Source organism: Micropterus dolomieu, unplaced genomic scaffold (genome assembly GCF_021292245.1).
Source record: "Micropterus dolomieu isolate WLL.071019.BEF.003 ecotype Adirondacks unplaced genomic scaffold, ASM2129224v1 scaffold_200, whole genome shotgun sequence".
NCBI lineage: Eukaryota > Metazoa > Chordata > Actinopteri > Centrarchiformes > Centrarchidae > Micropterus > Micropterus dolomieu.
The window spans coordinates 37,442-62,378 of NW_025744192.1; the positions used below are offsets into that span (position 1 = coordinate 37,442).

At 46.8% G+C, this 24,937-nt stretch overlaps 1 protein-coding gene across 1 annotated transcript; it reads left to right on the forward strand.

Annotated features, from left to right (window-relative positions):
* Positions 1-24,809, forward strand: mfhas1 (multifunctional ROCO family signaling regulator 1). The gene is made up of 3 exons (XM_046043320.1): positions 1-3,437; positions 21,640-21,907; positions 22,892-24,809. The coding sequence occupies exons 1-2, from the start codon at positions 446-448 to the stop codon at positions 21,768-21,770; spliced, it is 3,123 nt and encodes a 1,040-aa protein (XP_045899276.1). The 5' UTR covers positions 1-445; the 3' UTR covers positions 21,771-21,907; positions 22,892-24,809.
* Positions 24,810-24,937: the final 128 nt, after the last annotated feature.

The following is a 24,937-nucleotide window of genomic DNA, read 5'->3' on the forward strand; positions in this document are numbered from 1 at the left end:
AGGGAGGAGGAGGGCTCAGAGATCTGACGCAGTGTGAGCCTCTGCTGCCTCACTTCCACTCCCCGCTCCCAGGAAGAGACCCAGCGGCTCGGAAAGCCCCCAGAAACACAGAGATACGCCCGGGGAGAGAGACCCGGAGGACGGCGTGTTGTGGAGATGAGGACGCCCGTGAGGGAGAGAGCGCACCCGCGGCACCGGACCTCGGAGTCGGGATGAAACCCGGAGCTGTATCCGCGGCGGGCTGTTCTCATTGTGTGCTGAGTGGCGCAGGAGAAAAGGATGCCTCCGCGGCCACAGACGCTCCTCCTGCTGCTGCTGCCGTCCGAAAGCTCGATTATTTCCCGACATAAACTGCCTGGTCCCTCCTCTCCGACGGAGCGATTGTTGTTCAGGAGCGCGCTGATTTCTGAGGCACACCGGCCACCATGCTGCCCGCTCAGTCCCCATGAAAACTCTCAATGAAAACAAGGAGGAGGAGGAGGAGGAGGAGGAGGGGTCCTGCAACGCCATGGAGGACAAGGAGAACAATCTGAAAACGGCCAGGTTGTGGAGGGATGCCGCCCTGCGCTCCAGGAAGCTGCGGAGCAACCTGCGCCAGCTCACCCTCTGCTCCAAAGACAACCAGATCATACTGCCGGAGGATATCGCCGAGATAGAGGTGCTCAATCTGGGCAACAACTCCCTTCAGGACCTGCCAGACGGGCTGGGATCCACCCTCAACAACCTGCGCATCCTTGTCCTCCGCAGGAACAAGTTCTCAGCTGTTCCCCGGGTGGTGTTTGAGCTGGGGCAGCTGGTGGAGCTCGACATGAGCCACAACTGCCTGCGGAGCCTCTCTGAGGGCGTGGGTCAGCTGAAGGGGCTGAAGAAGCTGTGCATCAGTCACAACAAGATCCAGAATCTGCCGGCTCAGATTGGAGCGCTTCAGTTTTTGGAGGAACTTGACATCAGCTTCAACGAGCTGCACGATTTCCCCAGATCGTTCTGCAGCCTCACCAAGCTGCGGACTCTGGATGCAGATCACAACAAGCTGAACCAGTTCCCTCCTGAGATCCTGGCCCTCAGCGAGCTGGAAGAACTCGACTGCTCCGGGAACAAGTTTGAGGCGTTACCAGCAGACATCATGAAGCTGCAGCCTGTCAAAATCCTCTGGCTCAGTAGTCTCCACATGTCCACGTTACCCGACACCTTCTGTCACCTGCACAACCTGGAGAGCCTGATGCTGGACGGGAACAACCTCACAGGGCTGCCTGCTGCTTTTGGTCATCTGCAAAGACTCAAAATGATCAATCTGTCCTCTAACGACTTTGAGGACTTCCCCCAGGTTATTTTAAGCATCACAGGGCTAGAGGAAATTTACCTGAGCAGGAATAAACTGATTCATATTCCAGAGGAGATAGGGCAGCTGGTGAAGCTGGCCAACCTTTGGCTGGACAACAACAACATCACGTACCTGCCGGACTCGATCGTGGAGCTGCAGCAGCTGGAGGAACTCGTTTTACAGGGTAACCAAATAGCCATACTTCCAGATAATTTTGGGAAGCTGTCCAAAGTGAACATTTGGAAGGTGAAGGATAACCCTCTCATCCAGCCTCCGTACGAGGTGTGTATGAAGGGCATCCCTTACATTGCAGCCTATCAGAAGGAGCTCGCACACTCGCAGCTCGCCGTCAAGCCGCGGCTGAAACTGGTTCTGATGGGGATGAAGAACGCCGGGAAAACCCGCCTCAGGCAGAGCGTGGTGAGCAGGCAGCAGGACGTTAAAGAAATCCAGGGAAACAAAGGAATCGAAGTCACTAACTGGGTGGCAGACGCCGATCGCTGTCTTACATTTCTGGTGTATGATTTGTCAGGGAAGCAAAACTACGACCTCATCAAACCCTTTTTTCTCTCCCCCGGTGCTCTCTATATTCTCGTTGTGAATCTCAAAGCGTATTCGCCCAAATACTTTTACGCCCACGTCGGGTATTTCCTCCACCTCCTCAGTGCCAAAGTACCCCACGCCGTCGTGTGCTTGGTGGGCACGCACGCTGACCTGTGTGGAGAGGTGGAGGTGGAGGAGAAGAGTCTGGACATTCACAGACAGATCGGCCTGCAGGAGAAGAGGGACACCCAGAGTCTGAGGAGCCTGGCTCTGCAGGTGGACCAGGCGCTGGAGCAGGGCTACAGCGTCCGCTGCTCCAGCCCTCACGTCCTCTTCTACGGGGTCTCTGACAGGAACCTGAGGCGGAGGAAGGCCCAGCTGCAGTACATGCTGAACCACCGGCTGCAGATCCTGTCTCCTGTGCTGAGCGTCAGCTGCACGGAGACCCAGAGGAACATCCAGAGGCTGAGGGAGAAGCTCATGTCCGTCGCCGACCACAGGGACATCTTCCCCAACCTGCACCGTGTGCTGCCAAAGTCCTGGCAGATGCTGGAGGAGTTGCACTTTAAGCCCAAAGACCTGTGGCTCTCGTGGTGGGACTCGGCCCGTCTGGGCCTCCAGGCGGGGCTCACGGAGGACCGACTGCAGAGCGCCTTATCCTACCTGCACGAGAGCGGGAAGCTGCTCTACTTTGAGGACAGCATCACCCTGAAGGAGTACGTTTTTCACAATCTTCCACGATTCATTGCAATTCTCAATGTCTTCTTCCAGAGGGACGAGTCCACACTGCTGGACAGACTGCTCTCTGAGGGGGAGAGGGGGGACAAGGGGAGGGTGAGCCTGGTTATAGAGGACGAGAAGGGAGAGAACCTCAGGGTGACCCACCTGCAACACCATGTGGAGGGCTTCCTCCAACACGGCCTTTTGCCCTCCAACGTCATCCGCCTGCTCCTCAGGCCGCTCATCCAGACCCAGCAGGACCTGCATCTCATCATGGAGCTCCTGGAGAAGATGGGGGTCTGCTACTGCATCAACAAACCCCGCAGCAAGCCTCTGAACGGGGCCACAGTGTGGTACAAGTTCCCCAGCTACGTCAGCAGCGAGGAGCCCCGGGCGGAGGCCTCGGCTGGTGGTGGCGGAGGCCTCGGCGGCGGCGGCGGCGGCGGCGGCGGCGGCTCTCTGCCTCTGTGTCACTTCTTCTCTGTGGAGCAGCTGCACATCCAGTACAGCTTCCCTTTCCTGTTTCCTCCCGGACTGTTCGCACGCTTCAGCGTGCAGATAAACAGCCACGTGGTGCAGAGGTCGGACGGCAGGCACCAGATCTTCGCCTACCGAGGTAAAGTCCCCGTGGTGATCAGCCACCGGCCCTCCAAAGGGAAGCTGCAGTCAGAGACTCTGTCCATCGCCAGCCAGGCCTCGCTGCCCAACATCTGGACCGCGTGGCAGGCGGTCACTCCGCTGGTGGAGGAGCTGAACGTGCTGCTGCAGGAGTGGCCCGGCCTGCACTACTCTGTACATATCCTCTGCTCCAAGTGCCTGAAGAGAGGGTCGTCCAGCCCACACGCCTTTCCAGGTAAGAGAGCTTTTATTCCTCACATCAAACGGCACATCAGTGTGTTCACCTCAGCAGGACTGTTCACCGCTCTGTCCTTCATCAGCCTGTTTCTTTACATCACGTGACCTATAGATGCTAAGCAGCTGCTAATTATTCTCGATTAATCTGCCAGTTATTTTGTCTATTAAATGTGAAAAAGGAGTCTGTTATAATGTCCCACAGCCTGAGGAGAAACATTTAGGCTCTCTAACCTCTAAAGCCGAATCTATATATTTATTATTTTGCTCTCAAACCCAGATATTTACTTTTATAAGATGTAAGACAAAGAAAAGCATCAAATCCTCTCTTTTAAGAAGCCGTACTTGAAGAATGTTTGCTTGAAAATGATTTCAAAGGTTAAATTATTATCAAAATCGTTGCTTTTAATTGTCTGTTTATCAACTAATCGATCAAACAGCTGTTTGTATTTAGTAAAAAAGTCATTTTTAAAAAGGATGGTGTATCTATAGGTCACATGATCTAAAGACACTCAGTTAAATTAAATGATCTTGTGCAGCGCTGACCGAGTTACGCCCTGATCATGAAAGATGCAGAGGATGAGTTCTTCTGCCGGGAAGCTCAGTCAGTGTCCGGGAGGGGGGGGGGGGTACAGGCGTGACCCCCCCAGGGAGACTGAGATAATCCTCTGCAGCTCCTGATGCGGTTGTCATGGCAACCTGACCTGCTTTTACTGTACGTCTCGGACGCTGTAATGTGATGTGAAGCACCGGAGCCTTGCCTGGTGAGATGATGTCATCGCTGTTAGCGGGCGGGTCGGCCTCGTGCTCGCCGCAGCTTTCTGTTCTTTAAGTGACTTCAACCTGAGAAGATTTGACCCTGTTACGACGCAGGGCCTGAAGCTTTAAACAGCAGTATGTGTAGTGAAACCCTCTTCTTCTCCTCCTTGCTGAGATGTAGATGGTCAGATTGATTCCTCTCTCATGTCTCCACACTAAATGTGAAACTGCAGCTGGTCAGGTTAGCTTAGCATCAAGCCTGGAAACAGGGGGAAACTGCTAGCTTGGCTCAGAATCCACCTAGCAGCAGCTCTGAAGCTCCCTGATAAACACTTTACACCTGCTTTGTTTAATCTGCACACAAACCAAAGTAAGTAGTCGTGCACAGAACCTCCCTGTTTCCAGTCTTTATGCTAAGCTAAGCTAACTGGCTTCACATTTATAATCAGTCTGAACGTGTTGCTCTCAGAGAGAAGGAGAAGAGGAGGATTTCCCAGCTGAGCTTCTGTTGCTTCGTTTTATTTTGCTGCTGATTTGTTTTCGCCTCCCCGTCTGGGTCCTTCTCTGTGGGTTTGTTCCCGTCTGTTGCTGGTTTGAATCATTAGTGGCTGGCCGAGGCCTCAGACTCAGATGTGATTACACGATGCGGATGATATAACACAGCAGAGCTCAGACTGTAGCCGCTCCTGAGGTCACGACCACGGCATTTTTTCTGGAGACCAAAACCTGCAAATAGACTCATTCCACTATTTCAGTCAGTTTCAACTCCTGAGAATGTGCAGAAGGCATGCAGCTATTTTAGGTTTAAGAAGTCAAATAACTCTGTGTATTTAGCCTCTATAATGATCAACAGTTGCATGTTTTGTCTGAAGAATGTGCGGCAGACAAAGAAATACTGACTTGTTTCTGCGTCTGACTCTGGATGAGATAAAATAGTTTTAGTATGATTACAGCAGAGATGTTTAATGAATCATTTTATAGCCCGATTCTTTTCTGCAGCCTGATAAGAGTTTGTTTAAGAGAAAGAAATTCCTCACAGAGAGCCCTTTGTGCTCGGGCAGCCAACCAAATCAGGAAACGCTTTGGAGTTTCTCTGGCGTGGCATCTTTTTAATCACATATTCTCTGCAGGCAGCAGAGGAGGACGATCCTCAGCGTGTCGTCTGATGCGTTTCATAAATATTGAAGTTTTAAATTCATATCAAAGTGTAGAGAAAGTTTAAGGTGAAGGTGGATCCAGGTGGAGCAGGTGGTGTTCGTTGGTGGATGAAGTGTTCCATCAACAATAATCAGGTGAAGCTGTTTATTGAGTCAGACTCCGGATGAAGAAAACTTTCCTGAGTTGCTGGCTGACACTCGAACTTTCACTTTGTTTTCTGCAGAAACAGATGCATCAAAATCAAAGTTAATTTCCAGTGAAACAGCTGCAGCCGTCTCTGCAAACACTAACACACTCGCAGACATTTACTCTGCACACAAAGACCATCTGATTAAACAGATACGATGTTAGAGTTGAAGGTGTTTATCAGTCTTTACTCAGAGTTAGCAGGTGATTTAAACTCCTTCCTGATGCAGCAGGTGTTCACAGAGGATCTGCTTCTCTCAGGGTTTGTTCAGTAACAGCAGTATCGAGCTGTGAGGGATCATTTCAGAGCTGACGTTAACAACACCGTGCAGTCGATTACCTTCATCACTGATTTAAAGATATTGATCGTTGCTCAGTTTGTATCTGAAACCTGTTGAATGGACTTTTCTTCCTCATTAAACGTTTGTAGATTTTAATTTGTTTACATCCACGTTCACTTGTTTCAGTCTTCTTCCATCCTGTTGCCGTGTTGTTGTGTGTCTTTGCTAATTACTGCTGGTTACTGCACGTGATCTCGTGGCTCCGAGGCTACCAGAGGTCAGACCCTGCACAGCTTTAATATTTCAGAATAATATTTCCTTTTGTGTTGTTGCCTTCAGAGCGGCCCTCAGGTTCACGGTGGAGTGCAGCGTGTTTCTCCAGGCCTTATTTGGACATGATATTTTTGGCTGCTGATGCAGAGTTTGGGCTCCACTGAGCCGAACAGACTAAACACAGCTTGTCTTCTGTGGAAGTTTTAGATGTTAGAAAAAGCAGCAGCAGCAGCGAGTCTCACTGTGTGACTGTTTCCTGTTTTTACCTGTTTAGATATTTACGTCCTGAACCTCGGGCTCAGTGCGACGCTGGTCTGAAGCTCAGCTGTCTGTGGACCTGATGTCTTCACAGGAAGCTTCAACACAAAACCACATTCAGCCTCAGCAGCGTAGATCCGGACTCAGTACTGGATCAGTGTTTGGGGTCGGGGGGTTGGTCTCCAGACATTGATGCATTTCAGGTTCTGATTCTTTATTACATCCCACTCCTCTCTGCGTGCAGCAGCTGCTCATGTGCTGACAAACAGCTCTGAACTATTGATTAGCATCGGATCCAGGGATGCTGCATGGTTGATGCTGCAGCTACACATTATTTTCATTCATATTAGTATAAATCTGCAGATTACTTCACTAATCGTCGTGTTGTAGAATATGCAAGAGTCCGAGGTGCCGACAGTCCAAAGCCTGAAGAGAGTCGGTTATCATATGAGATGGAAAGATGAGAATCTGTAATGTGATTATCAAACTGTAAACATATAAATGTGTGTTTACGCTGCAGCACTGCAGCACTTTCACTCTCTTGCTCTGGATCTCCCCTCTCAGCGCGGCGCCCCGCTGCTCGGCCGGCTCCTCCTGATCCAGTTAAAGGATCAGTCGGGATTAAAGCGAGTTACAGACTCAGTAGATGAACAGCGAGGCGGTCGAACGCAGCAGAGCTGATTTTAACTCTCGCTGTAACCCGACCGAATACAAACAGAGGAGCGGACTTACCTGTCCCTCAGGTGTTGCAGTCACTGTTGACTTTCTCCTCCCACAGGAACGCTCATCTTGTGGTTTCAGCTGCAGGCTTTTTCATAAACCGCCGTGAGGCCGGTCTGAACACGTCCAGTCTCTGTCGCTGAGAATCAGACCCGGAGTCTCAGCTTCAGCCGACACAAGTCATTAAAGAAATAATAAATCATTTGATGTGAGGCTGACAGGTTCCTGCTGTGGAAACACAGTGTAGTTCAGCATGAAGAGAAGGAGCTGGTCTCACTGATCATCAGCAGCAGGGTGGAAACATGTGATTCACTGCCAGTGGTTTATTAATGTAGTTGGTACAAATGGAAACGCACGCCCTTATCAGACACAACAGAAACCCTTTAAATAAACAGACATGTTTTCGTACTTAAAGACTTTGTAAAATATTTGTCTGTTCGACAGGCTTGTTAAAGGTTAACTGGGGCCTACCTCAAACCTAGTGTAGGGTGTCTGTGGGACTAATGGGGCGACACTTTTGGAATTGGTCCAGGACTGAGTGAAACAGGGCTGCAGTGTAATCTTTTGTAAGTGTCTGACAGCATTATGGATCCCTACAGAGACAGAACTTCCTGCAGGTTCATCCAGGTGCTGAAGTGAGATTTAAGGTGTGCTCAGAGTTTCTTTCTCAGCAGGTGAAAGAAACTGGAAACAGACTGCAGGGAGGAAAAGAAAACTTGTGTTTGAGTGGAGGGAGACGTTAAGTGAATATGATCCAAAAGAAAAACAAAAGGAGGAAAAAAATAAAAGTCCACAAATATAAAGTTTATCCTCCGAGTGAAATCCAGCTGAGCTGAGTTTTATCTGTTAATAAAACCGTCCTCAGGCTTCTCGGCACATCCTCTCATGGAGCATTGCTCTGGCACTTTGACCAACATGGAGCTCCCTGAAGATAAAAACCTGATATGATAATAATCATAAACAGGCTCTGTGCTGAGCAGAACTCAACTTCACTGTGAGACACATGATATTATACTGAGGGGATGAATCACGGGGCCCCGGGCATAAAGCATCTTCTGTTTCAGAACTGGACCCGTTAACTAACTGACGGTCTGCGGCTCTGTTACAAACTGCTCAGAGGTCAGATCCACGTCTCGCTGCTCTGCGTTCTAAAAGAAACCCTGATGCTGACAGACTGCCTCAGGAATTCAGTTCAGCTCACACAATCTGCTGTTTGATCTTGTTGATTAGTTATAAAGCCCTAAATCTGTCACCTCAGCGCAGTAAAAGCTCTGCAGCAGCAGCCAGGAGCCTCTCTCTCTCCCTGGCTCTGTGTTCCCGCTCACTTTAACACCTACAGGACCTGGACTCCCTCATCCAGGTTTCTGAGCTGAGGTGGACCACGTCAGTTACATGAAGCACCTGCAGCCCGGAGACAGTTGTTCTCTCTGTCGTCTCCTGCTGATTTACCTGATTTACACGTCACTTTGCACAAAAGCATGAGCAGATGTAGATGTTATAGTGACTGCAGGGTGTTCAGCAGACACGTCCCGCTTGATATTCATACAAACAGCTGAGAGAGGTTGTGTAAAGAGGAAGCGTTCGCTCCCTGACACGTTGTTTCCCAGCATTCAGCAGCAGAATGTTTTTTTGGGCAGAGGAGTTGCTGTAATCAGTGTTTTAAAGCTGGAGAGCTCCACTGGTATTTCCTTTTGGCTGCAGCCAGCATCTTTCCGAACTTTAGTCTCAGTATGGGAAGAAAGCGAGAATTTTCTCTGTTTGATCGATTTCTAATGCAACAGAAACGAGTCAGTATTTTCTGACTAGATACGCTAAGCTGCTGCTGTTACGTATCCCTTCCTGTGTCACAGTGTTGGGCCTTCACTGTGAAAGCAGACGTTCACATTTCGCGAACATTCAGAAGGAGGAGGTCTTTAAACACATCAGCAGAGTCAGCTCTCAGTGTGTTCTGTTGTTCTCTGGAGCTTCTGGTTAGCGTATTTATCTGCGAGGTGTGTTGGTGGGTAATCTCGTAGAGAGGATGACAATCCTGTTACATCACCCCGGGGTAAGCCCGCCGTATTATCTCAGACATGTGACTGCGGCGGCAGGTTCAGGATGTACGCAGGCTTTAGAGGGCAGGTCTGTGATGACGGTGCATCATCAGCTGACTCTACCTGAGCTCAGAGGAGGACCGACAGCTCCACACTTGTCTTGTGGGTTCTGGCTCGGAGTCACACTGTTACTGATGTTGAAACGGGACATTTCATTGAGGAGGAGGAGGAGGACGTCTGTGTCCGACTGGCTGCTTTTATTCATTCTTCTTCTTCTTACATAACAGTGATTCTGATGTTTGTGTTTGCAGGAAGATCCATGACATTAAACACACACGGCAAAGTCAGACAAGAGATCTGCATCCTGTAATGACGATCTGCTCCCACAAAGTCCACAAGGCTTTGAATTAGGGCTGGGCGATAAAACAATAATGATAATTATCACAATAAAATTTCCCTCAATAAAAATATAATGTTCAATATATCGTCAATAAATGTTTGATTTAATTCATTTGAATCACAAATAAATTGGCACTTAATTGTTTTATTTTGTTGAGGAAAAGGGACTAAAAAAAATATTTACTAATCATATTTGTTGAAAAAGATTTTATCATAATAGTTTTGAATGTTCTACTTCAGATTTGTGAAGTGATCCCCTGTTTGGCATCAGCAAAAATCCCCCTTTAAACTAGAAAGAAATAATGATTTGATATTTATCGTGATAATTATCGATATCGATTGATGTTTTTATTGTAATAACATTTTTGGCCATATCGCCCAGCCCTAGTTTAAATGACATAAAGTTCACATTAATCCCTACAGCAGGGACCTTTAACACCAGAGACTGCTGTTCACTTCCTGTCAGTAGTCAGAGTTGGTTTCATGGAGTCATTTTAACTCAAAGCAGCCGAACCAAGATCAGAAAACACTCAGGTGTTGTTCTGAAGAGCTACGACGCCATTGTGTGGTTTGATTTGAGGGAGGAGGAAGCTGATGGAGACACAAACGTTACGTGTTGAGCAGCAGTTACAATACAAGATGTTGTAGCCGCGGCGAGTCAAACATGAACCTCCGTTTTCATCAGCGATGACTTCATCATGAACAGGATCATTTCAGAAACATCCTGATTCGTATTTTGAGCCGCGACAAGCCAAAGAAAAAGGAAGTAAAACCTGCAGCCAAATACATTTTAAGGTCGACTTCAAACCAGGTCTCAATTTATTCAGTGGGGAATTAAGTTTGGACTCTTGAACCGTCAACTTCAGGTATAGATTGCAAAGTTAGTTTTGTTGGGTCCTTTCGTGAAAATAGTTCAGCTGACTGTAAAACTAATTCCCTACATCAGCGTCGTCCGGCCCTTTTTTGCAGAAAAGTCTTCAGATGTTAAAGAGATCAGTTTTGGGGAGCAGCTCCTGAAGGGTCCTCAGAGGTATACTTCTTCTTAAAAACAGCATTTTCATTCAGAGTCAAGCGGTTTCCCGAGCTCTGAGTCCTGACAGCTAAATAGCAGCATGGCAGCAGCAGGGAGACCACAACGAGGTGTTTGGCTGCTGAAGGCCTTTCTGCTCACCACAATCAGCCAACAATTTGTCAGCACACCGCCCAGTAAATCAGGAAGCTCTGACACTGTTATTATCGTCCCTGCAGCTCCTCAGAATAGAGCTGCCGTTAGTTTCGTCACGTGACGAGGCTCAACCTTTGCTGCTACACAGAGTGATGTCATCTGAGTTTCTACTGTTTACTGATTGTCATGACGAAAGATAAAACTGTCTCTGTGATGACCTTCCACAGTGAGGATTATAAACCTGTGCAGGGTTTGGTGTGTTTGTTTAGTCGTCATTCTGATGGGAAAGATAGTTTCTGTTGTAATCATCCGTCTGTCTGTACAGGCCTGCATGACTACAGTGACTTAGTGCTGCCAGAGGTGCCTGAACACATCCTCTGTCGACACTGTTACTCAGACCTGTACCTGAAGGCGCCACACAAAGGCCCCTTTCAGCTCCACATGTAGAACAGTGTTTCCCACAGAATGACAGACAACTTGGGCGGCGGCCGTGAGGGCTTATTTCTTATTTCATCATTTTGATGTAGCCTATCAAAACAAAACCAACTTGAAACGAGTGACATCTGCACAGTTGTGTTCACTGTCGCTTTACCTGGTCCGTGCTTGTAAAATATCCACCGTGTCCTCGACTTTTAACGTATTAGATAGCAGAATGCTGTATTGGGTCACTAAATATGTCTGGCTGGCCTGCCTTAGTAAAGTCTATGTGTGGGAAACACTAGACTTTTTAAAAGATGACTTTAAATACAAACATGCACAGAGATCTTTGTGTATTTTGGAGGCGCATCACAGCTTCTGTAAATAGAAAACCTTTGATACGTTTGCTTGTGGGTTGAAGTCCAGTGTTTCCAGGTTGTTGGACGTGAGCTGCTCCTCCTCTTCAGAGGATCTGGTTTCTCAGACTGAAAGGTCACGGACGTGTCGCTGCAATACACAGCCAGCGTCCTCAACGTGAACCGACATGAATGTGAGGATGTGCAGAAGCAAAGCTTCAGATCGTCTGTCAGTATCAACACGCTGCTGGTCGTGTTAGCTGACCAGACTCTGAGCCTGCAGCCCGGTGAATCACCCCAAAGAAGGCTGATGATTATAATGAGTGCAGTCCAGTCATTATCAGGGTTATGTAATACCACTGTGAACACAGACTGCAGCGTTTTGACCCTCAGAGTTCCACTTCCTGCCTCTGTGGAAGTAAACAAACTCCTTCTGGACGGACGCCCATTGTTCCTGTTGCGCAGAATAAAGAATAGAAAGTTTTTCATTTCCCTATGTGCTGTTTTCCTGGAAGAGCTGCCTGAAAGAAAGCAGGACTGAGACTAAAGAAAAGCCGGATTCATACAATGAAGAGTGTCGAAATACAGTCAGGACGACACGTAGACACAAATGCAGCCTGTTCTTAACTTAACTTTTAGATTTAATGAAGTCAGGCAGCATTAGTGTGTGGCAGATCCCTGCTCAGCTGCAGCAGGCAGATTATCTCATTACACAGCAGCTGTTAGCAGCTGGACTCACACAAACACACTCAGTGGATGGTTATTAGCAGCAGTTTTCAGGGGAATCCCGGAGCTTTGAAGCGACAGCAGAGGTCCAGATGTGAGGAGGGGTTCAGGATTGTCACAGTATTGCAAATGAAAGTTTTCTATTTTAAGATAAGATGAAACTGCGAGGGGGGTCGACGACTGTTCATCTGACAGAAAGCTTCTTAACAGTCACAGATTTGTCTGCAAAAAAACTTGACTCCTCAGGGATCCGTGCCCCTGTACATGTGGCTGATGCACAAACATCATCACTCAGTGTTGCTCACCGTTACTGTGCTGTAGTTTAGGTGGGGAAGCATCTTATTAGCAGCTGAACACCTAAATGTGAGATGTGTGTACATCGTACGCAGATGATACTCCGATATATCTCCCTGCGTAGCCCAGTAACCCTTCTGCTCTGTCGTGTCAGTTTTTATCCTGGTGATGCAGGTGTATTAAGTCAAAGCTCTTCCCTGGTCCTGTTTTCACCATCTGAAAAATCCTCAATCACCAAAATGTGACCAGTTTTAAGTTTTAAATCTGCAGAAGTTTGTTTGTTTCCTCACAGCTGTTAAAATACCAGGAACAGAGAACCCAGCTCCACACCTTCACCTGGGTTTCTGTTTGATTTGGGTTGATTTTAAGATTTTATTGATAACCTTTAAAGGCTTTTCATGGCTTCAGATTACATTTCAGAGCTCTTACCTGCTGGCTGTTCCTTATGTCAAGACTTTGCTGTCGGGGTAATTAAATCATTGTAACATATCATAAAACATTATGATTGTTTAGTAGTGAGTCATAATGATTTGCTTCTGTAGTGAGTTGGATGGTTTAAAGAGCACTTCCTTGTAAAACACTTGGAATCTTTGAAGAGTCTTTGGAATTTAGATGAGCCGACCGTCAGTCATCAGCATTTCAACCCACAGATGTTTGTTCTGGCCTTGAAGCGCCCCTAGCTCAAACCTTAATCCTTCACAAATGGGTCTCATCTCTGCTGCCTGCCAGCTTCTTGTCTCAAACAGAAATCAACACTCCTGCGAGACGACGGGAGCCGTCTCAGACACACAGGTACCTGGACTCAGTCTCTGGGCTCTGCTCTCAGAGTTATTTTTGGTCCAGTTTCCTCTGCTGCGGATGTAGGCCACACATTCCTGAGGATCCCGTGCTCTGGCAGCACAGCTGCTGATCAGAAGGGATTAGTTTAATTTGCCGTGTTTTTAAGAGACTGGTCACGATATCTGGGACTGTTTTATCCCGACCAAGGCCGAGTCTCAGAGCCTCATCCTGCCGGCTCATTCTGCTCCATTTCACAAATCCTGGTTTTATCTAGCAGCAGATCTCACACACCCTGTCTTCAGCCCGACTGTTTCTGCAGGCAGCAGTGACACAACTTTTCACTAAACTGAATACCCCACCAGCAGTTTGTTTTCAGGATTTTTCATCATTTTATTCAATGAAGAATTACTGAAGAGGAGAAAAGGCTTGCGAACTGTTGTAGCATGATGTCCTCCTGACTATAAACCAGCAGACAGAGCAGCTTCAGTAAACCTGGACGGTGACAGGAAGCTAATAAGCTACGCTAGCTGCCAAGATTCTTTGGTTCAGCTTCCCAGATGGGGCTAATTTGTGGTTTCTGTGACTGTAAACTAAATATATTTGGTGTGACAAAACGATACATTTAAAGGAGCCACCTTGGGCTTTGGGAAATTGTGATGGGATCATTTTTCACCATTAAACGATGCATTGATCTTTGGAGAGACTAGTCGACATATTTTTTGCAGCCCTGGTGTGGTGTGTTGCAGATCGCAGCCTCTGCGGGTCACCAGCGCGGCTGTGGAGTCGTGTTTGGACTCATCGTCCTCTACAGACCGCAGAGAAAGATCAGACGAGTTGTTCAGACTGCTGCACGTCACCGAGCAGCGACGCCACACACAGCTGATCACCAGTAGGTTCCTCAGCTGGTTCGTGTGCACGAGCCGACTCGATGTAAGAAGCATGAAACAGTCTGCTGACTGACTTCAGAGTGTGTGACGTGGTTGATCCTCTGTTTCGACACACTGCAGCGTTAATCCTAATGGCCTCTGTCTGCCGTGCAGCAGCTGCTCGTGCCCTCTGCTCCTCGTTCACGCTGCTCGCCGCCTGCCACGCTGCTCAGCACAAAGAAACTCTCGTTAAATGTCCAAAATGCTCCAGTTTCTCCGCCAGCGTACGCACACCTGCAACCTGAGCTGAGGACTATTTGTAGAGCAGCTGGGAGGCGGTGAGCTCTGGTTTCTGGCTCAGTTTGAAAGGTCAGCCAGGATCGTGGCTGACCTGGTGTGTTTAGAGACAGGAGGCACAGATTCAACGGAGGGGGGGCACTTAAAAAGGACTTAACTGGGATAAGACTCAAGTTTGACTTACATGCTTGAGAGTATCAGAAGTCACCAATCAATCGCCTGTCGATAACCTAATCGTCTTGTTGTTTCTGCACTAGGATGAGTGTTAATACACACTAGAGACAAAACCAAACACCAGCTCCCCACCAGTTTCTAATACTTTCTTGGAAGGGAAGAGCTCGAGAGGTCTTTAAATCCTGCAAACTAAAAGACCTACAGATCACAGAGGCTTTAGCTTGTGTCGCTACATATCTTAGTCGGGCACGCCTTGTGTTGTTATGTTTCAAGTTGGGTGACCAAGATATGCATCAGTTTTATCAGCCAAAGGCACCATACGTGTTCCAGGACAGCTTTTACACACAGTAATCATTTAAATATGTTTAGATTGCTTGTGCGTCCGCAGGTTTTCATCTTTCTTACGTGTAAACACACAGAGACATAAGGGTATCATTTCTGTTCCCTAAAGGTACGCTGTAAGGTTCGGAAATGGTCCTCAAGGTGTTAACAACAACAACTGGTTTTAACAAGCTTAATGTCCAGGCAAAGATGCAGAACATCAGTGATCCCTGCCACCAGGACATAAAGGGGTGGTGGACACATGTTGCTCCTCTACCTCTGACATGTCTAGCAATTGTAAGTCGCTTTGGATAAAAGCATCAGCTAAATGAATAAATGTAAATGTGTGTCTGGTGTTTTTGTGTTTGAGCTCCGACTCTGTGCACTGACTGGGGCCCAGTGCACCATGGGAGCAGCAGGTTTACAGGAGCGGGGCTCTCAGTGGGCCAGTCGTCACGCGAAGGGTCGGCTGAGGTGGATTAGACCTGATTGTTCCCTGAAAGCTCCTCAGTGTGACATAAGCTGATTTCAGCTCACATATGATCCTTTGTTCTGGACCCGGTCCTCCGTCTGACCCGGTTTGCGTCTCGCTCAGCGGGTGAGCAGATTTAGGTCCCAGGTCAGAGTGAAAGGAGAGTCAGGATCCTCCCCCATCAGTAAGGAGCCGGAGAGCCTGACGCTGCTCTGCTCGGCGCTACAGGGACAGGTTTCTATTTTAGGGTGAAGACTGTAAATATTTAAACACAAAGTGTGACGCAGGGAGGAGGAAGACCTTTTTATTGTTTCTGTTCCCAGTGGTTAAAAATCTCCGTCTCTGTTGTGCTTAAAGTCCCCAGAGAAAAAAAGGCGTTTTAAACTCCAGATTAACACGAACAAGAGAAACACGCAGGTTTGATGAGGATCCTTGAATATGGCTCTCAAAGAGTAGCGACCCGGATATGTAGGCCGTCTGCAGAGGGACATTTTACAGTAAAGTTCGATCCAGGTTTTGAATTTGTTTAAGACACCAAAACACTGCAGAGGCCGGTTCATGACGGCAATTATTTTATCTTTCAAATAGCGAAACAGTAATCACACATAATCACAAAACTTTCCTTATTAACAAAATATCAAATGTTTGATTTAATTCTTTTAAATCACAAACGTTAAGATATTTATTTTGTTGAGGAAAAAGAGACTGAAAACAGATTTTATTTTTTTTTAAACAAGTGACCGTCTGGTTTCAAAAATCAGCCTTTAAACCTGAAAGAAATAATGATTTGACATTTATCCTGATATTTATCGATATCGACTGATTAACAGTTTAGGACATATCACCCAGCCCTAGTTTCAGATGTCTTGTTTTGAGACATTTGAAAAGCTGGAGCATCAAAACTTTTACGCAAAGAGTTGCAGATTAATTTTTGTATAATAATCTGCACTTTTTAGCCTAAATAAGACGTTAGCAGTGTAAACCTACGGGCCTGGTTGGCTTGTGCCCAACAACCCTGGAAGCTCACATCTGAGCCTCACAATAGACCAGGAAGTGAGGTGGGATGTCTGAGCTGTTTGGAAACAGGTTGTGAATGGAGCAGACTTCTACAGATTCTTTCCAAACATCCCAGTGGGAGTTTCCTGGAGACGGAGAAGTGGCTCGGCCCTTTTATGGCCGTGGGTGAGAGGCGGTCAGGCGGAGAGGAGGGAGTTCAGCCGAGCTGAGCAGGAATGTAAATGATTCCTCTGCTCGTACCTGCTGCTGGTGTTTGAGGAGGGGGGGGGGCACATTCCTGCTCCTTGATGTCAGGTTACTGTGACACTCCTCTCAGTCACAGTCAGGAGGAGGAGGAGCCATCAGGCTTTGACCTAATTCAGGACGCACAGCTGGAGGTTTGAGCCGTCAGCTGCTTCCACTGATGAAAAACACATCTGATTTCCAGCAGCAGAACATCTGCCGACAGGAAAAGAGTTCGTTTTCACCAAGCGGCTGAAAAATTAAGCCGACGAGGGAGTCGGGGTGAAGTTTAATAAAACTCAGCTGTTTCATTTATATTAAGGCTCAAAGTTCTGTGTAATTAAGAACGTGGCTGCTTTGAGTGACAGGTGGGTCACTGGCCAGATGGCGACGGCGGGAGACGCCCACGCAGAGGCTCCATCCACACGAGTAGGTTTCACGTTAGAACTTTCCCTCCCTTACAGACTAAATCTGCAGCGAATCTGAACACCTAAAACATTGAAGTCTGGAAACGCCGCTGGGCCCGTTTTGGTTTTAAACTCCGAGGCAGCGTGTAAATGCCGACACGTGAACACGTTTGGCTTCCTGATTGGCTCTTACCAGTCACGATGCTGCTGACAGTTTTAGGTTTGTTGTTTTTATTGTATTTATTTGTTGTATTCTGCGCTGTGTAAGTAACACTTCCACACTTCACTGTGCATGTCGCCGTAATGTTGTTGCCACTACCGCCCAAACCAAGACCAAGACCGGTTCCCCACATTACATGACACATGATAAAATGTTTTTTGTCTTTTAATGACCTCTCCTCGCCGTGTCTTCTTCTTCTGTGGTGGTTTAACAGCAGCCACTGCAGAATCTTCTCCTCTAGCTGTTTATCTTGAGGAACCAGCTCCTAATATTTACACAACAGTAGTGGGTGCAAATGTGATTTAATTTGCATTTTCTTTTACCCGAGTATCTTGAAATTAGGTTAAAATATGCAGCTAGAAACCAAACCAGTGTCTGTAGCTCTGAGGGTATCTGGCTCCAGTCCAGCAGAGACGGATCGATGCTCCTAATGGTTTAAGTGCTGCTGGAGCAGAAAGCCGGGTGTGTGAGCGGCGTCTAATGCTGCTGTGGTTTATTCCATTAGAAACAAAGCTGCTTCTTATCTTGTTAGTTTAGCAGGGAGCAAACACGGCAGCATTCAGCGTTGGACGTTTCTCACGCCATGACTCTCCTGCTTCATCTGTAACAACCAGCTCTGCTGGACTGAGCGACACACTGACAGGATCGTGAGGCTTTACTGATGTCTTAGGATCGCAGGTACAGACGAACATTCAGCACACTTCAGTATTTGTCTTCTTACTGGACAGGTTTTTAAGTCCCGCCCTGTTAAAGAGGCTTTCACATGAACAGATCGATGAATCTCACTGTGAGTCAACACTTCAGTAGCTCCGGTCTTTGAGACGAGCCGTTAAGTTTGGGTGTAACCCCAAAAGGAGGAAGTCAGGTGACGCTGTAGAGACACAAAGTCCACAGAGGGAGGAGGTCGTGGTGGATGGAAACCTAAATTCCACATGTAGATAATCACATAAGATCCACATAATGTTTCTCCATATTCAAACCACAAAAATACTGACAAAGAAGATGTGCAATACAGACGTTCAAAATAACCCGTCACACAGCCGTTAATGTCTAAACCGCTGGCAGCAAAAGTGAGGACACCCCTAAGTCCAGCCAAACGTCCAGCGGTTTAGACATTAATGGCTGTGTGATGTGTTATTTTGAGGGGACAGCAGATTTACACTGTTATACAAGCTGCACACTCACTACTTTACACTGGAGCAAAGGGTCATTTCTTCAATGTCGTCACATGAGAAGATATTTACAGATATTTACAGGAATGTGAGGGGTGCACTCACTGTTAGAGACTGTAGCTTGTAGCACAGGGTCAGCTGGAGGCTAAACAGCTACTGGCTCACTTAGGTCTTGAATAAACAACTGCACATGTTGGTTTGGGATCATAAACACTTTATTGATCCCCGAGGGGAAATTCTTGCATCACAGTTGTGTCAAAGCATAAAAGAATAGAAATGATAACAGAAAGATTTTTATTAATAATCTAAATAAGAGTGTGGAAAATGTTCAGTATTTTAGAGTATAAGAGAGAATTTTAATGATAAATAATTATAAATAAAATATTAATAATCATGTTAAATAAGTAAAACTTTAGCTAACTTGTTAGCTAGCTTATGTTAAGTTGTCTCTTTGTTGTTGACAGAACAAAACAAACGTGGCTCATGTGCCTGTTAATCTGAGATCACACTAGCTTTGGCCTTGAAGAATTATTCTGGAGACTCTTTGTTGATCCGCTCTGATCATCAGGTCTGCAGAGGCTGAAGGTAAACGCACCTGATGTGACTCTACGCTCGTCATTAGCTCGGTGGGATTTGTGTCCCTGTCTTTAGAAGCTGGACCTTCCTGCTGTCAGATGGTTTTATTTTCCCACAGCAGGTGAAGATATGAGATACTGGACAGTAAAAGCAGGTCAGTCTGCGTGCGGCAGATGATCCCAGATCAGACTGATGCCCTGAAAAAGAGGTATTTAGTGTAATCCAGGCGCTGCAGAATCACGCCGAGCTCTCGGTGGTCAGGACCGTCTCCGTGCTGCTGAGAAACACGATCCAGTTATTTGAGTGGGTCAGCAGAGACGAAATCCTGCTGCTGGCTGCTGGCTGTGATAATCCCACCGCCCAAAACCTCCAGGACAGTTTATTAGAAACTGTTTCAGTGTCAGAGAGGATGTGTTTGTCCAGGTGTTTCCTGCCACGTGGTGACAGACCGGCCTCTGAATCATAAAGGATCACCTGTGACTTCACTGTGTGTCATTTCCTGATGCTGCCTTTTAAATGAAATGTAGTTCTTTATCACATCTCAGAAGCACAGGTGTCATTCACACCGGGGACGCTGGGGACGCCGGGGACGAAAAACAGAAACAATAAATGTTAACTGAGAAAAGTTTATTTGCACAATAACAAAACATGCATTGCAATTTAAATATAGAAGAAACAAATGTGCGTGGTCCAAAAAAGGAACTGAGAGATGGCTGATCTATATATGACAGATCCACTCATCCATCATGAGCTGATGAAGAGGCGGATGTTTGGAAATAGATTTACTTTACCTCGATGTATCCCGCTGTGCCTTGTCCAGTCTCTCTTTGATAAACTGACCTGAAACACAACCCGCTCGACCCTGTGCGGCTACGTAAACTGTTAGGTCGTGCCCCGCCCCCTCCGATCACCTACTTTACGTTAGTAGCAGAACTTGACGTAAGTCATTTTAGTCCTGTGTAACTAACGTAGTTATTTTAACCTCAACCGCGATCATTTCCTAAACCTGCGACGTTTCACGACGTTAACCGCTAGTTTTATTTTGAAAGTCCAACCAGACATTAAATCTTTATTCTTGCTGACTTCACAGGGCTTCAAACGCCGTTAAAAAGCCACGCCAAGCGCCCATTTGTGACGAGTTGGGATGTGAACATGTTGCCTAACGAGGAGCAGTGTGCAGCCACTGTGCAGCGCCCGGGGCCTCACTGAGGGGCCCCTTCGGCAGAGGTCCGTGTTGGACTTGAACCGGCGACACTGCGGTTCCCAAGCGGACCGAGCTTCTGCCGCCTTCTCGTTAAACTGGGGGGTGGGAGGGTGGGGGGGCACTGAGAGAAGGCTGGATGGAGGCATTAAGCTGGCTTTAACCCTCATTATGTGATGAGGAGGGAGTGATGAAGAAAATAGGTCTGATGTGTTTGTTTTTCTGAGGGGTCAGCTGACTCTGTGAGGGGTCACTCAGGAAGTCAGTGGATGTTTGCTCTCGGTGTTCAGTCTCACAAACTCGGACGTCGTGAACACAGAGACACGGACAGGAACAATGGCTGGCAGGTCACACGGGAATCAGACAGCTGCCGGCAGCTCTGTGCCCTGAATTCAGGCTTCAGGCTTCATCCTAAACCTTCTCAGGGCAGAATATCAGCGAGGGCAGGGGGGCGTTATCAGCTCAGCTTCTTCAATCATGTTGTTTGGTGATTTTGTCTTTGTGGTGAGGATAAAATGTTTTCCCACTACGTGAACAATAAAAGTTTTCTACATTTTCAAGCAGGAAATTATTTTAACAAACAAACAAAAACTCATTGTGTGTGTTTGCTACACAGAATGTGCATCTGAAAAAATATGATGCAAAAGTTTGCTGTGAGCAGCAGAAGCAGACTGAGAGATTAAAGGCTCAGAAACGTTTGTTTGTTTTAGAAATTCTTTATTCTGAAATTCTAATAGTTTTAAGATGCAAGATCCAAATTAATCCTTGTATTACAGTAATTTCTCAACAAAATAGGACTCAGGTTTTTTGTTTCTGCAGACTGAGACACAAAAACTGTTTTAACTCCCTAAGTTGTTCAGGATCAAACCTGAGCTGTAACCTGAGTGTTTGGTTAGCAGCCTGGAAGACAGAGTTCAGGGTGAAGTGGTGACCCTTTCCTCTTTGACTTGTTTAACCACCAGCTACAACTCAAAATACCCGTCCCCACTATAGACTGTGGCCCCCGCGGACACACAGATCTGACCTCAGATCCGCTTTGATACCAGGACTCAGCGCCCCCTGCTGGACTCTGTGTGGTGGGACTCAGTCGGTCAGTGGAGAGTCGCTGACATCTGGTGGATTTATGCAACATGTTCACCAGGTCTGAACCAGGTCTGAACCAGGTCTGAACCAGGTCTGAACCAGGTCTGAACCAGGTCTGAGCCCGTGCTCTCCTTCCAGTCAGCAGGCTGAGTGTGAACTGGACTGTTTCCCACAATGCACTGCTGCTGGGGCCTGTCACAGCTGATAAATGATGAAATAAAGAGCCAGTAAACTTTTATTTCTGGTTCCAAGGTGCTTCACAGAATTCAAAACCATGAAGGCATTTCAGGGAGTGAGCTAGACAACAGATCTGGGTCCAGTGTGCTCCAGAACCTGGAGGCATGTCTGACGTGTCCGCGTTGTGTTGCAGGTGAGCTGCTGAGCCAGCCGCGGCCCGACGGTCTGACCGAGGTCATCTGCCCAAAGAACGGCTCGGAGCGGGTCAACGTGGCCCTGGTTTACCCCCCGACGCCCACCGCGCTCAGCCCCTGTCTCAAGTGATCCGAGGGCCGGCTCGTCTCGCCGCTGCACCACCAGAGCCTGCACCTCCACCTGTGACTGTCCACGCCTCCCTCATCAGCCTGCTTCACCCCCGCCCCCCCCAGCTGAAGGCAGCTGACCGGATCCCTGCTTCACACGTACGTACTCTAACCTGCAGCCACACTTCTTCTTATTTCACTGCTTTATCTCTTGTCCTGCTACAAACACGTGATATACAAGATGAAGAGAAACTGACATCTGACTTAAACTCCTGTACTTTAAATATAAAAGAAACACATAAGAAAAACACAATTACACGAGAGTAGATCATTAAAGAGATCAAAAACAAGGAGGCGTCTGGAGACCTTTAAAGAGTCTGAACGAAGAAGTGATCATTTTAAATTGAGTTTAAAGGATGAGGCCAGCTGATGATCAGTCCACGCCGTTCTTCCTCCAGCTGAGCAACGTGTCGGCTTTTAGTTTGTGTTTTTAAAAACTTTGTTAAAGGACGTCGTGTTTTTCCAGAGTCGCTGCCAAACTTTGCACCAAACAAATCCACCTCCTCCTCTTTGTGGCTTCCTGTTACTCAGAATCAGTTTACATAAAATAGATCAAAATAAAAACAGATGTACAAAATAGACTGTGCACAATATAATAACGATAATAGTCTTTCATACATTCAGACGAGTAACACATCAAAACAAACAGCAGCACGCAGATTAAAGCAGGAGAAAGGCAGCAGAGTGTTTCATCAGTTAAAAGCAAAAGCATGAAAGTAGTAACATCTATAGCTGCAGCTTCTCTTATTTGTAAATGGAGTTAAACCATGAGGTGCTTTAAAAAACAAGTAAATGAACTTTAAAATCAGTTCCAGTGCAGAGAAGCTAAAAGCAGAGTGACGTGTTCTCTCACTCTGGTTTCAGTTAAAACGTTTTCTCTTAGCTGCAGCCTGTTAATGTTTTAGGTATTGGAAGTTATTTACATGCATCAAGCAGCTTTAAAAACTTGGATGTTAGCGCGTCCTTGAATGGAAAAGTTCTCTACGTGTTTACAGACTCGTCGTTGCTGCCTCCCAAATCCTTGTCTGCGGTCGAAATGGTCGTCCTGAAGATTTAATGCGCTGTTTCCTTCTTGTGTTGCAGGACGTTGGCGCCTGACGTCTCCTCACGAGACATCGAACAGTTTTTAAGGAGCGTGACGACCACAAACTTCACCGTAGCATCAAGCGTGGCCTGCTGCCTTCACTGACCCTCCACCAGAATCTCCTGCCTCCTACTTTTTAAATCTGAAAAACAGCTGCTGAAAAGGTGACGGACTCTAAAGGAGAATAATTTTTAACACTTACTGAGGAACTTGTTCAAATGTGGGCCAGGAGACGACTCTGAGGACTGAAGTATTCTGCAATATCTTGACGTGTTGGACCTGAGGACGGCCCTGAAGGGAGCGGGACTGTGTGCTGGTGTAGATATTTCTCTGTGAGGACATGTTGAGGCAGAACGAAGTGTGGGGCTGTCGCTGTGTCACTAGCTTAGCTTTAAATTTTCTGGAACTAACAGGATGTTCTTAAACGCACCGCCAGAGGTCACTGAACCTGCTGCACACCTGGTTTCACGTCTGTACAGTGAGCTGCAGCCGGTTAACTTAGCTTAGCATAAAGACCGGAAACAGGGGGAAACAGCTAGCCTGGCTCGGTCCAAAGGAAACCAGGTCCACCTTCCGACTCGTCTAAAGCTCCCAGACCAACCTGAGAGTTTGGTGTCTAAATCAGAGCTAAGCTAGTCAGATGCTAAGTGACACAGCTGCAGCTCCATCATGTCTGCGGTTCACACCAAACTCTATAATGCCGGTTTCACACACAACAAGAATTATAAATTAATAAATTCCCATCGTGTTTATTGCGTGAGTTTGACGAGTGACAACGCTACAAAACACAATGAGCCATTAGTTCAGCTGTGTGAACCCAAAATAATGATTTAGCTGTGATTTAGTTTCAATAAACGGATCAAAATGAAGCTGAATTAACGACATCATGATGCCGATTTGTTAAAAATATGAAGTCATGCTTTGTCTGGACTGGTCAACATGACAAACTAACAACTTTTAAAATGCCTGTTTTCTGAATGGAGTTTGGATCAATCAGGGCTATTTGTTTCATAGCAGCTGTAATCGAGTAACAGACATATTTTCTGAGCTTACCTGGTAGTTCATCTTCCTCGCTTATTTTGTCGTCCCATCTGTATAAATATGAAGTCGTCCTAACACAACAGATGAGAAGCGCGAGTGAAGATTTTTAATCCAAAACATTATAAGTAAAAAGTTGAGATTTCAGCTCACACCAGGGAGCGTCGCCTGTGATGCTCCACATGGTGGCGCACTTCACGTTGCCTCCAGCGCGTCCCGTGTGTCGCCCGGCAGGAAATCGCACCGCGTTGCGTGTGAAACCGGCGTTAACGCGACGGCAGCAGTCAGAAAAGCCTCTTCCTGCTCAGAGGTCGGGTTCAGCAGGAGACGGCGTGACGTTAACTGGCGAGCTTGTTAATCCGAGGAGGTCGGCGGGATCTGTACAGATATTTATCGACCCCGTCTCCCCCGACCCCGACCACAGAGTTTCATTTCATCAGACTGTTTCAAGCAAAAGGTCTTTGTTTCATTCTGGATGTTTTTCACTGTTAAAGTCGACGTGTGTTTGGAGGGAGATGTAAATAATATCTTTATTTTTGTATGTGGACTCGAGCTTTGACTTTATTTCCAGTGGATGTTGTGCATGACTCACTGTGAGAGCACACAGGGTTTTATATGTAGCTGGTTCCAGCCTCTCACGGAGCAACATGAAGTACCAAATACAAATAAACCGGCTGAAGTACCACGCAGCGCTGTGTTGTTTATTACCAGTACCACACAAGTAGGCTACATGAAGAGTGTCTGTGGGTGAAACTCTACTCCTGAGCATTAATAAGTAGTATACGCAGTACATAATGCAGAGTACTTTCATGTGTATTAATGTATTTGTCAACAACTTCTCCTGTGAAGCATCTGTGTATAAAATAAGGCTGCAACTGATTTTTGTCATCATTGAATAATCTGCCAGTTACTTTCTTACAAAAACAAGCATCGGAGTATTTAGAAAAGCGCTATGTAAATATAATTTATTATTATTAATTGATGGATTCATCTTGTGTCCTTTTAGA